The sequence below is a fragment of the Megascapheus bottae genome, chromosome 6 (assembly GCF_031878675.1).
Source record: "Megascapheus bottae isolate mThoBot1 chromosome 6, mThoBot2.hap1, whole genome shotgun sequence".
NCBI classification, from domain to species: Eukaryota; Metazoa; Chordata; class Mammalia; order Rodentia; family Geomyidae; genus Megascapheus; species Megascapheus bottae.
Genome location: NC_143514.1, coordinates 44,704,841 through 44,718,515, shown reverse-complemented (window position 1 = coordinate 44,718,515; position 13,675 = coordinate 44,704,841). Strand labels below are relative to the sequence as shown.

Sequence of the window (13,675 nt, the reverse complement as noted above, 5' to 3'; positions counted from 1 at the left end):
AGTATGTTGGAGTTTGCTGCAGACTCTAATCAGCATTCTGCTAAAATAACTGGCTGTCACTTAATGCCTGGCAGCACTGCAAAATTCCTACTCTATGTATTCATTGAATTGCAATTTCAGCAATTTTGGGGTGCAGTGGTATTTTGTTATCAATGAATCATTAATTTTGTTTTGATTTAGATCCATTTTTCAATTGCTATATTTACATTTTGATTACAAATTACTAATAATTTAAATTTATCATTATCAAGTCAGTTTGTTATGGATTGTTTGGTTGATTCCTAACAGAATGTAGTGATATATATTTCCACCAAAGCAGTTTGGGGCCTATAATTTTTTTTTTTGGATTTTGAAAATTAATGATCTCTTTCTGCAATAAAAATGTAAATAGAACCTCCTCTGGCAGGCTGGAACTTCGCATGGATCATGATAATCAGTCTATTCATTGCTGAATGACAGTGAGTTAGTCTCAGTGTGGTTCGAACAACTCAATTGATGGCCAAAAAAGATGTAACATGTAAAATGACTTTGAAATTCATTTTCACATAGAAAAATATGTATTTAATTTCTCTCTTTTTTAAATTTTTTATTATCAGGGTAATGTATAGAGGGGTTACAGTTACATTCTCCAGATAGTAGGTACATTACTTCTCACACATTGATGTGTATTTAGTTTCTATTTCATGCAAAAAATATTAATTTCCATGTGCATAAAAGTTTGTTTGGGTAAATTTGTATTTGTCTTTGTACTTTTTGTAGTAAATTACTAAAAAAAGCTTGAGTATTATTTCTTACTCACTTTGTTATCCAGGAATCTATTGTCATGTATTCCTGTTAGTAGTTTCTGATTGTTGTCTGGGTGCTTTCTCTCTTCTATATCATCTGTATTGTCCCTAGTTTGCTGATCAGAGCTTCCCGAATGAGCTTGTGCATTCTTGCTCTCCTGCTTTGCATTCCCAGACATGGGTATGGGTTTCTGGAGAGATATTTGAGTTTCTGCCTTCAGGATTTCCTTCTGCTTGCTGTAAAGAAACAAGTATGGCACTTTATGGCATGCACGGAAGACTCCTTCTGCACTAGGTTGGCATGAGAAACAGGAGATGTTAACCTAGCAGTGCAAACAGTGGTAACTGAGCATTGTGGAATGTCAAAGTAAATGTTACTTATTTGTCTAAGGATCATTTGCTATAGAGAACTCATGCTAATATCATTTTAAGCTTTATCTTTTGCCTTGACACTTCCTCATACTTATCAAGATTTACTACCTGTTCCACAACCCTTTCTATTAGTAAGCAAACAGCAACTTGAACCCAACATGTTATTACATTCTTTCTTTGTCTTAAGATTTTTATTTAAATTTTATTGTAAATGTGATGTACAGAGGGGTTACAGGTACATAAATCAGATAATGAGTATATCTTTTTGAACAGTGTCACCTCCTCCCTCATTTTCGCTCAGTTCCTTCTCCCTTCTCTCCCCTCTCCCATAATTATAACAGATATCTTCAGCCTTTACCACTGAAAAAGGAAGAAAGTCAAAAGAGCTTTCCAGGCCCAGCTTTGCTCTTTATATCCTCAGCTGCCCAGACTAGAAACTTCTGAGGCTCTTAGCGCTCCTCATTTAAGGTTCATTTTTTTATTGTATTTTATTGTTGGGATAGCGTATGGAGTGTTATATTCATCAAATAGTGTGTACATTACTTCTCCAACATGATACCCTTTCTCATGTTTTTGTCTCCCTTTTCTTCCCCCCACTCCCTCCCAATCATCTTGTTTTTCCCTTTCCAAAATGAAATGAACTCCAGGATATGGAAACAAGAGGTTTATCTTTGTGATTGTTGTTATTAATGTATTATATGGAGTTATTTCTTTTCTCTTTTTTTCCCCTAATGGTTAATCTCATGTGGTTATTGTATCTGACTTTATTACCTGTTAGATTGTATATACCTTTTAAGGTTGATTTTTAAGCAAAGAATAGAAAGGGAGAAAAAGGAATGACTTAAAAATTATAGCTAATGGAAAAAATTAACTGAAGGTCAGCCTTATTGAGTAATGAAAGATTTATAAATTAAAATTAAACAGTATCCATTCATATATCAATAATATTGAAAGTAAGAAATGCACATGTTTTCTACAAGAGACATAATTCTTTTTTTTCTTTTTTTTTTTTTTTTGCCAGTCCTGGGCTTGAGCTCAGGGCCTGAGCACTGTCCTTGGACTTTCTCAAGGCTAGAGCTCTACCATTTGAGCCTCAGCACCACTTCCGGCTTTTTTCTATGTATGTGGTACCAAGGAATCGAACCCGGGTCTTCATGCATGCTAAGCAAGCACTTTAACCACTAGGCCAAACTCCTGGCCCAAAAGAGACATAATTCTTAAAATGTATTTCAACCTTATAAAATGTCTTAGATAACATTTCAAGAATATGAACTAAGGAAAGGAAGACATTTGAAAGAACTTGATGTTTAGTAATGGATGGATATGTTAAACATTTTTATATCCATATTACAGAATGTGTAGACCTATTCAAATAGTTCTGAATTTTTTTTGCCAGTTCCAGGCCTTGTACTCAGGGCCTGAGCACAGTCCTTGGGCTTTCTCAAGGCTAGAGCTCTACCACTTGAGCCACAGCACCACTTCTGTCTTTTTACTATGTATGTGGTACCGAGATATCAAACCCAGGTCTTTGTGCATGCTAGGCAAGCACTCTACCACTAGACCAAATTCCCGGCTTCTGAATGATTTTAATATAAAATCAATGTCAGTTATAAAAATAAATGAAATTATGATTAATTCAACTATGTAAAGTATATACACATATATGATGTTTGGGTCTATTAAGTTTTGAAAATTATACTAAATGTTCTGATCATAGAAGTTGGTGTATCACTGTAGATTACATCTAATAGTATTAGTATTCTTTTTTTTTTTTTTTTGCCAGTCATGGGCTTGAGCTCAGGGCCTGAGCACTGTCCTTGGATTTTTCTCAAGGTTAGAGCTCTACCACTTGAGCCTCAGCACCATTTCTGGCTTTTTTCTATGTATGTGGTACTGAGGAATCAAACCTGGGTCTTCGTGCATGCTAGGCAAGCACTCTACCACTAGGCCAAACTCCCGGCCCCTAGTATTAGTATTCTACATTGTCTGTATGAGATCATTTAAAATCAGGAAGAATTAATTTGAAATTTGCTAGAACAGTTTATAAGTTCTTGATGTTTTACTGAAACAATAGACAGGATTATTTTAAATGTGATGTGTTATTTGAGCATAAGACAATCACACCCATGCCTTTTGATCTGAATAATAAGGCCAAACTATAGCCAATGCTTAGGCCATAGGCATCTCTTTGTTGTTGTTGGTAGTGGGGCTTAACCTCAGGGTCTGATTGCTGTCCTTGAGTTGCTCTGTGCTCAAAGCTAAGACTACCATAAGAACCATAGCTCCACTTCCTGTTTTAGTTGGAGGTAAGAGTCTTGCAGAGACTTTTCTGTCTAAAGGCAACCATGATCCTCAGATCTCAGCCTCCTGAGTAGCTAGGAATATAGGCACGAGTCATGGGCGTCTAGCTCCATACGTGTCTTTTTTTTTATTGTCATTGTTCTTGTGGCGGTAGCATTAACAGGGAAGGGAAAGGGGGGTATAGAAAAATGTGGACAGAAAATATGTTATCGTTGAGAACTGAAGCTTCAGTAGATGATAAGCACAGGGTGGGAGTGGTAATAGAATGTGAGGTTTCCTATAAACAATTGTTACTATCTGGTTTAAAGACAGTAGGGACTTCAGCACACTGGAATGGCAAAGTGCCATTGAGCTGAAGAAGAGGAGAGGATTATTTTATTAGGATGATTATATTATACTGATGAAATTCAATTGACCAACAAAAGGAGATAAGATGTTTTAGAAGGCTACACATAGGAAGGAGACCCAAAAGGCAGCAGACAGATAGCTGAGTTGGTAGCCAAACTGACATGCTTGGTGACAAGGAGTTGATCAAATTGTGGATAGCTTGAATCTTGATAAAGTTACCTACTGGGGGGAGGGGAAGTGGTAGCTAGAAAATTTGAACTGGAGGCGGAGTGCAATAGGTAGTAACAGTGAAGGGAGAAGAGCTGGTTGGAAAATAAGAAAAGTGTTTGGTTAAGTTGGTGACCCCAGACGTTTGTGATATCATTTGGGTGGGTAAATTCTCTGCATCTGTAGGAAAGAGAAGGCAGAGGGTGCGAGTACTCAGGCCTGTGCTTTGTGAGACAAGTGCAGTGTGGACAATAGAGAAAGAGGAGGTACTTGAAAGTAGTTCTGTCAATGATGGAAGATACATTGGTTTCTTGACCTCAACAAATGTAATTCTGGCTTCTTAAAAGAATAACACAAAACAGAAAGTTAATAACTGGCAAAGACTTGGTTCTAGAAGTCAGGATATTGATTACCTGTATGGAAAGGCATGGAGGACAGAAGGGAGTATGAGCAGATTTGGGGCTAGTGGTATCACTAGGTCTCTCAACCTGGGCATATGAAATATGCCCAGATTTGTGAAAATTCATTGTTTCAAAATTCAATTTGGAGCACTTTTACATAAATCTAGATGTTTTACTGTGAAGCAATAAAAGAAAAAAATGTTATAAAATTCACATAAACACTATGAAACTTCATATAGAAGTAAATGTGAATTTGAGAAAGAGTTCAAACTATTTGGTTCATAAGAAAGAGAGGAAACTACGGCTGGTGTAACAGTTGATCTTGAAAACTGATCGGACTGAAAGATTAGACTAGGGGACTGGTAAATACTTTTTTTTTGTCTGTGATTGTGTTTCCAAACAAGCTTAGTTGTGAGAGCTCTAACCTCCTGAATGGTTTGATCTATTGACCAATTTAATCCATGATGGCATTAGTTACAGGTGGGGAAAAGGTAGGAGGTGGACCCAGTTGACTGAAATAGGACATAGGAACACTTTGGGGACTAACGTGCCCCACCCCTTCCAGTATTTCCCTTTCTCTGCTTCCTGGCTGCCATGGTATGAACTGCTCTGCAGTGACACACCCTCTTTGACATACTGGACTGACACACATGAAAGTGTAAGCTAAAATAAATAATTGCTTTTTGTTTTTCTCTGGAAATTTGTTCACAGTCATGTGGACATAACTAATACTATTTGTGGTAATTATAAAAATAATTGTGTATGGAACATTTAATTACATAAATTCAGTTGTGGCCAATATATGCCATGTTTTATTTGTTCCTCAGATCAGATTTATAAGTAGGTGCTCATATATGATTGACCTTCCTCCATATAGATGCCTGGGAGTGGTATTGCAATGTCAAAGAGTAGTTCTACTTTTAATTTTCCATAGTATCTGAATTTACACGCCCATCAACAGTGTAAAGGGTGCCTTTATTCCCCCAGCATTCCCTGTATTCCATGTTGTTTGTTTTCCATTCTGACTGGGGTGAGGTGGAATTTTACCAGTGTTTTGATTAATATTTTCTTTATGGCTAAGAATGTTGAGTATTTCCTCATGCGTTTATCATTGTCCCTGAGATTTTTGCTCAAGGATCACATGCTACCACATGAGCTACAACTCTACTTTCAGCTTTTTGGTGGTTAGAGACAAGAGTCTCATGGACTTTCTTGCTTAGACTGGCTTTGAACCAAGGTCCTCAGATCTTAGCCTCTTGAGTAGATAGAATTATTTGAGTGAGCCTTCAGTATCCAGCCATTTGTACTTCTTAAAAATGAATGACATGGCTGAGAGTTTGGCCTAATGGGAGAATGCTTGCCTAGCATGCACAAAGACCCAGGTTTGATTCCTCAGTACCACATACATAGAAAAAAGCCAAAAATGGTGCCATGGCTCAAGTGGTAAAGCTCTAACCTTGAGAAAGCCCAAGGACAGTATTCAGACCCTGAGTTCAAGGCCCAGGACTGGCAAAAAGAAAGAAAGAAAGAAAAAACATGAATGACAGGTGTGTGAAAACAGGATCTGTTTGAGGGTGAATATTAGTAGGAGCAGAAAGAGTAAGAGTAGTTAGAAAAGGAGGACTTATATGGATGAAATATTCTGTACCTGAGTATGAAAATAGAGCAATAAAACGTCTTAAAATTGGTTCAAGGTAGCAGATGAGGGAACGAAAGAAAGTGATGGGGTAAATCTGATTAGGTTACAATGTGGTCATATTAAGAAATATCACAATGAAATTTCTTTGATATGACTAATATGTGATAAAAATAGAGAAAAAAGAAAGAGAAATATTTTGTGACTTAATTTTGTTGGGTTTCATGAGTAGATCTAAGATTTCAAACTGTTGATCATAAAGCCAGGAGAGAGTGCCTGGAAGTATGAGATTAAGAATGGAGCAGAAGGGGACTAGAGTTTGGCCTAGTGGTAGAGTGCTTGCCTAGCACTGGGTTCAATTTCTTGGTACCACATACATAGAAAAAAGCTGTAAGTGGCGCTCAAGTGGTAGAGCTCTAGTCTTGAGAAAGCCTAAGGACAATGCTTACGCCCTGTGTTCAAGCAAAAACAAAAAACAAAACAAAACAAAAAGAATGGAGCAGAAAGAAGAGCAGGCAACCAAAAACAAGAAATGTAAAACTTGAAGGCAGAAGTGGTCATGGGCAGAATCAACTCTCCTGGATGGTTTTAGGACAGAATTACTTGAGAAATTTTGAAATGAATCTGCCTGTCTTTTTAAACAGCCTCAGTAAATGTAAAAACCAAAAATAACCTGTTAAGTCTGTTTCAAGTAAAAGCTGTCTTAAAAAAAAGAAAAACTTAGCATGTTAAAAATTAACATGAAAATGCCTCTCCAGCTGAGAAGCAGCATGTGTCTGTGGTTAGTACAAACAATTCATCAGCACACATTTGTTGTTATGTTGTTCACAAACTCACAGCTCTTCCTTCCAGACTTGTGTGCTAGCTAGCTACCTACATTATTGAAAATAGAAGTTTGCCATTTCAAAAGAGACAGAGAAACACCCCCCCACACACACACCACATTATCTGCTGAAAGCAAGACATAGCTTGCTTTACAGTGTGTACTTCTGCTCTCTCCTCTGCTGTTCTTGGGATGACACAAAGAGGTTAGGGAGGATGGCTTTGTGGAGGAATGATAGACAAACAAGGGGAAACTGTTCAATAGTTCCTTCTCACACACTGGGCTCTTGCATGTAGTGTACTCTAGCACAGCCCAGAGTCTCAGGATTGCAAAGAAGCAGGGTAAGGCCATGCAGTAGCATCCTCTGCCCAAGGCAGTGTAGGGATCCCCCTTGGCCTCCCTCCCCATGTTTCTCCACCTCACCAGATCGCACATTTGATTTGGATTACACCCCTGCCGAGAACATAAAATCTCAAATGGAGAGCCCAGGGGGCTCTGGGAAAGGTCACCAGATGCCATCCTAAAGGTCTGCCAGCTTTGGCAGTGACTCAATTCCACCAGTTTCCAACGGTGAACCAACTAACAGGCCTTGACCTCTCTGGAATAGATGCCTGGATTGTATAGATACAGTGAAAACATGTTCTCATTTCAAAGTCATAAGATATCATGGACATTTCTGGGTTTTTTTTTTAAGACAATGAAAAAATAAAATCAGAAACAAGAATAAAATACAGCTGAAACTCTCACCAACTGCCACAAGGAGAAGAATTGAGACCACTTTGCTAAAACACTTCGCAAATATTTTTGTGGCAAAGTGTAAGAGATTTTTTTTTTCATGCCTAGGACCTGTGTATTGTATTTTTTAAAATCACAGTTCAGATTTGGTCTTCAGAAATATCTCAGAAGTATGTTAATTCAACCCCCAAATCTAGGCCTGAATCTTTCAGTGTGGCACTTCCAGGAGGTGACACATTTAGAGAAATGCTTTGGTGTGTCAGAAACACACATACATTTTCATGTTATCCTAATAACCAGGAAAGTAGGTATTATCATTATCAGTATGCAGATGAAAAGAAAAGGATGATGAAAAAGTGCAGTCAATTGCTTAGGGCCATCTTGCTAATAAAGTGGACCTTTAGAACTCGTACCTAGTGCTGTGCAAGTTTAGGGAGCTTAATCTCACATCTATAATTTACTAGATGCCATTAAACAGGTGTTGTATTCTTTTTTTTTCTTTTTATTTTTTTTGCCAGTCCTGGGATTTTTTTTTAGCTCAGGCCTGAGCACTGTCCTTGGGCTTTCTCAAGGCTAGAGCTCTACCACTTGAGCCACAGCACCATTTCCAGCCTTTTCTATATATGTGGTACCGAGGAATCAAATCCAGGTCTTCATGCATGCTAGGCAAGCACTCTACCACTAAGCCAAACTCCAGGCCCCTATATTCTTTATTTTAAAATACTAATCATACTTAATGAAAGAGTGGCATAGAATGGTATATAGTCCATCTTCCAACCTAATCTCTGCAGACCATTGGTCATTAAGATTTCTTTCTTTCTTTCTTTTTTTCTTTCTTTTGTCAGTTCTGGGGCTTGAACTCAGCACTTGGGTGCTGTTCTTGAGGGTTTTTTTTCCATTTAAGGCTAGCATTCTACCATTTTGAGCCACAGGGCCACTTGCACTTTTCTGGTAGTCACTTGGAGATAAAGGGCTCAAGAATTCTTCTGCTTGGACTGGCAGATCTTAGCATCCCAAACAGCTAGGATTACAGGCCTGAGCCACAAGTGCTTGGCCCATTAAGTGTTTCAAGTGTTTCATTGCAGTTTTCAGAAACAAGCAATTCAATATATTCCCTAAAGTAGCTCATTTCTCTTTTCCTAACATGGAGCCAAATTCTAATATTAATGAAAATAATCAGAGTTTATTTTTCATTGTATTTTCTCTACTGGGTCTTACAGAATAAAACTGTTTTTCTCAAATTGGGATGTTTAGTTGAAAAATTGGTAACCAATTCAATCAGCAATTATTCTTTGGCATGAGTTACTTTTAACTCATAGAACTAATACCTCAATAGCCTTGAGCTGAAGAGCTCAGGGACAGGATCCAGGCCAAGTTCAAGCCCAATGATCCACCAAAATAAAAAAAGGAACTAATACCTCAATACATCTGTTTTTCTGTAATTTTTATCTTCATTTAGATAGAATAATAGATTATATTATAGAATATAGATTATAGAATACAGATTATAGATTATAGAATAATGATAATTTTGGAGCATAATGTCTTATATCTTTCTTTTTATCTGTTCCTTTGTTCCCTCGATTGAGATTTCAATGTTCATCCAATCTACCCATTTTATTCAGATTATGTGTTGTCTGAATACTTACTTTGGAAGGCAGAGATTTAAAGTAAAAAACTATATTTAGTGTGATAAGGGAAAAAAATGTAAGTCATATGAAAATACGAAACCATAGGGGAGATTCAGACCAAAGATAGAAATGACTCCATTAAATAATTGACATAGGGAATCACAGTTAAAAAGAAAATATAAACGTTAAAAATATTCCAGATAGGATGATGGACTTGGAGAAAATGGCAATGTTTTTTAACTTTCAACCTGCAAACTGCCTGTTCACAATCATACATGGCAGTGGATGATAAAACAACTTGTATCTCTTGAAATCTATTAAACTAGAATTTCTGAAACAAGCACAGAATATTTATATTTCTAGCAAACATTTCAAATGAATTCTATGTACAGAAAAGTTTGACAAGCAACAGTATGGAAAATGAACAAGAAAATTTTCCTAATATTTTTCTCGATTTTCTTATCATTTTAAGTACAGTAATAGTGATGAAAACGATAGAGTCCAAAAGACTTGATTATAAATCCCTGTTTCAAGCAGAATTAAATTGTGAGACTTTTAGTAAGATCACATCTTTGATTTTCAGGTTCTCATCTATGAGAAGAGAAAATCAATACTCATCAAGAAAATAAGAAAAATGCCTAAAATATTGACCAGTTAGCTTGGTGCACAGTGCACAGTGATCCCTTAACAAATGACAGTTTTATATTAGTAATGAATTAGAATGCTTTAACAATAGAATACTCCCTCGGGTATAAAAGATGTGCATGAATCCAGGAAATGGTATAGAAAGAGAAGTTTATTATGCATCTTTCAGTCTAGGCAGAAGGCCTAAGTCAAAAACAGTGTACTAAAGTACCAAGGTAATTGTTGAACAAGGATAATGGTAGTTGCACAATCATTTTGCTTGGTCTTGCAAAGCCAAACAGAAGAGGTCACAAATACAAAAGGCATTACATTTCAACCCATAAGGTAAACTCAAAGATTTGGATGCCAGACAATCTGTAATGCTATGGGGGAACAATAGGACACAATGACTTTGGAGGGCTTTCTATAAAATTAAGGGACAGGAATTTATATAACCTGATAAATGTATTTTCTTTAGTGGTATTGGGGTTTGAACTCAGGGCCTCTTGCTTGCTACAGAGGGGACTCTATCACTGAACTATAGCTGGCTGTTCGTTGAGAAGTTCTTGCTCAGAGGAACATAAGTTGAAAGGAAGAGGAAGTGAAAACTTTACAATTGATGTTATTAATCCACCCCTTTAATTCCAGCTCCCTGTTTCCTCCTTGCCCTCCAATTTGCTATATGTGGTGGAATACAAATCCAATGAGGAGAAGCAGCGATACTCCATTAATATTTATAAATGTTGTGATACTCATATTTTTTGTTTATTTGGAAAATCAGCTCAAGTAATTAAGAAATATAGGGAATTATAAAAATGAAAAATATCAAGAAAACAATGTACACAGAACTTATCTACGCCATTTTACTTCTGCCATATACATCTTAATGAGTTAATTTTCCATAGAAGTCATTTTTAAAATGTAAATTTTTGGGTTAATAAAAGCAACAACAACCAATTTTGTTATCATCCAAGATACAGGGATATTTTTCACCCAGGAAACTTACGTTTTTGGCTTTTCAACGATATATCGGAAATGTTTACTTCCGATGATTTTCACCATGATCTCAGGCATGGCATCTGATACATAGGGAGTCTTCCAGCCTGAAGACATGATTGTTCTCAACAATCTCTTCAGATCTTTAAGGTAGAAAAGTAATTATTACTCTTGATTTCTTTCCACTGGGCAATCACAGGACCTTGTCAATAACAACATCAGTACTATTGCCAGGACTTCTGGCTAACACTATGACAAAGTTAAGCTATCCTGGCATAATAACCAAATTAAAGGCCCTTGAAGAATAGGAAAGGTTATAGCAGATGAGATTCTGATGTGAACCATTTACTCTCCTTTCTTCAGGGATGAAGAGGTTTAAGGAATTCAATAAAAAAACCCTTTAACTTTCATCTTTCAGTTCCCTCCTCAAATAAGTTAGATGTGTCATCACAACTCACTATTATTTGTCCAATGCAGAATATAAGTAACTGATTCTAATTGCTTTTGGGAAAACTTCACTTCCTCCAAAGGGCTATCCTAGGTAAAACCCAGATTAAATAAATGTATGTGCTTGACTTCTTTTAGACACTTTAATTTAAAGGCATAATCAGGAACTTATGAAGCTGGAGGTGGAGTTTTTTCCATCCCTACACCTATTTTATTTTATTTAACACCCTTTACAGAAGTGAGACATACTCTTTATTTACTGTTATCATCTCACAGTTGAGGGTGCAGGTATATATCCTCATGTAACTTAACATCTCCTTGATAAGACTAGATCCTAGATTCAACTTGCCTGTACTAAAGACATCAGATGGGATTCTCCTGAGGTGAGAAGTGGAAACCAAGGTATTGTAGAATACTGGAAAAGACCCTGCTCAACTTCATTTTCTTGTCGTGAAATCAGAGTAATTCTAGTTCTGCTCCTGGCAGACTGAGGCCAGGGAGGTAGGAAGGAATGAGATGGCAGGCATGACACTGTATAGGAGGAAAAGGACTTGTTGTTTAAACGATCAGAACAATATTTCCAGAGGTGTGATATCAAGCCCAAGTCCAGACAAGTCTGGCCATTCTAAGACACTCTAGAGTCCTACAGGCATCATTGCAATGTAACAATTTGAGTTTTAGATTGGGAGATCAAGGCCCAGAAAAGGTATGTTATTTTGGTCAGTGTCACATAGATTTTTTCCAGTTTTCTGGGAAGACAAACAGAGCAGGGTTCTCCCAAAGGCCAGAGTTTCACTTACTGTGTGGACAGTGCAAAATTTGCCAGGGACAATCCCCCTCTCCTTTGCCCCTCCCCACCCCCATCTCTGCCACCAACCAGCTGATCTGCAATGTCCTTAATGCTGTCTAGAAACTTCAGGACCAGAATTCATGATTGGCAAGATCCCCGCCTGCCCACGCCACCATTGGCGTGGTGTCAACCCGCCACTCTCCCTGGGAGAGAACAGAAGCCTTACCGCGAGGATGGCCTTTTCCCACCCAGGAAACTCAGGAGCTCTCAGTTGGTTGTGCTTCTCTAGAGCAAACCTACACAGAGACCAGGAAGATGGGTGGGGGCGGAGCCTGGGAATCGAGCCAATTACAGCCCCCGGCTCACAAGAAGTGGCTATGGGCTCCCTGGTTGCTAGGGACGCAGAGGCTGTTGCTGGGCGGGGCTTAGTGTTCCCTCCGCCTATCAGAGACTGACAGTTCTCCTCTACTGAGGTTCCCAGGGGTGTAGCTGAGGACAGGTGAGCTATGCTCACAATTCTTTGCCTTCATGAGTCCTTAAAGACCTGTAGAAACATATATGTCCTGCTCTTTCCCTTACATTCCCTTCAGGTGGCTTTGTGAAATTTACACATCATCGGGATTCTTAAACTAGGTGGGAATCCATATCTCCTTTCTGTAGGGTTGAGGAACTCGCATCTTTCCCCTGACCTCTGTTTTCCCTATTGGTCAAATGTGGTAAAATAATCACGTGGACCTCAAGGTGAGATAATGACATTCAATAAAAAAGTATGTTAATAATGACACTGTTATTTCTTGTCACTTTTAAAGGACAAAAACAAACTTGGGTTGCTGAGTAGTTACCAAGACCCTAGAGAGACGCAGGGTCTAGTGACAGGGTCAAGATTTCAGTGTTGATTTACACATTTCAGGTTTCTGGGAACTTTTTTTATTATGTTAAAACAGTTCAGTGAATATGAGTAACAACACTGTAAATTGATTTAAACATGGTGTTATTGTTTGTACCAGTAGCTTTCTCCCATCCCCACCCGAACTTCTATACCATAACCATGCTTTTCTTGTCATTTACTGCATCCTCTATTGGCACATGCAGGTAGACAAGGGTAGAGTATTCAGGTGTCTACAGGTCCCCCGTCTCTCTAAAAACCCAGAGCCATAAGGTGCAAGCACTTTCTATGGTATCATAAGGACTCCTTCTATGTCTTGTAGCCCAGGTTCTACATTGCTCACCTCTCAAAGATCTGGACAGTTCTGGAGCGTGTTTATGTTTTACTATTTGGTCTCAAGTGAAATCTATAGCCTGGTCTTCCATTCATTCTAGGCTTGTGGTGTTCTGTCCCAACAGTTGTACTCACTGTTGGGCTCCGCCTTTCATTTCACTGACTCTGCATTTGTGTTCTCTGTTCCCTCTGTCTGCATTGCCCTTGCATTTCCTAACGGTGTCAGCCTGCTTATCTGTTCTTCAAGGTCCCTCTCAAATGATCAGGAGAATGCAATTGGGGTGCAGACACCTCAAGTTCAAATCCTAGAAGGACTTAGAGATTGGGAAATTACCCTGGATGATTCAATTGAATCCTGCA

At 38.1% G+C, this 13,675-nt stretch overlaps 1 protein-coding gene across 3 annotated transcripts in view; it reads right to left on the bottom strand.

Annotated features, from left to right (window-relative positions):
- C6H1orf87 (chromosome 6 C1orf87 homolog) overlaps window positions 1-12,443 on the bottom strand; it is a 60,292-nt gene extending 47,849 nt beyond the window's left edge. For 2 of the 3 annotated variants that reach the window (XM_090333730.1, XM_090333732.1), the window contains exons 1-4: window positions 12,323-12,442; window positions 11,656-11,837; window positions 10,870-11,002; window positions 800-1,022 (exon numbers count right to left, since the gene is read on the bottom strand). In XM_090333730.1, coding sequence (XP_090189856.1) covers window positions 800-1,022; window positions 10,870-10,976 — 330 coding nt within the window. In that variant the 5' untranslated portion in view covers window positions 10,977-11,002; window positions 11,656-11,837; window positions 12,323-12,442. Of the gene's footprint in view, window positions 1-799; window positions 1,023-10,869; window positions 11,003-11,655; window positions 11,838-12,322 lie in introns of all 3 variants that reach the window. The other variant, XM_090333731.1, reaches the window with a different exon arrangement.
- Window positions 12,444-13,675: the final 1,232 nt, after the last annotated feature.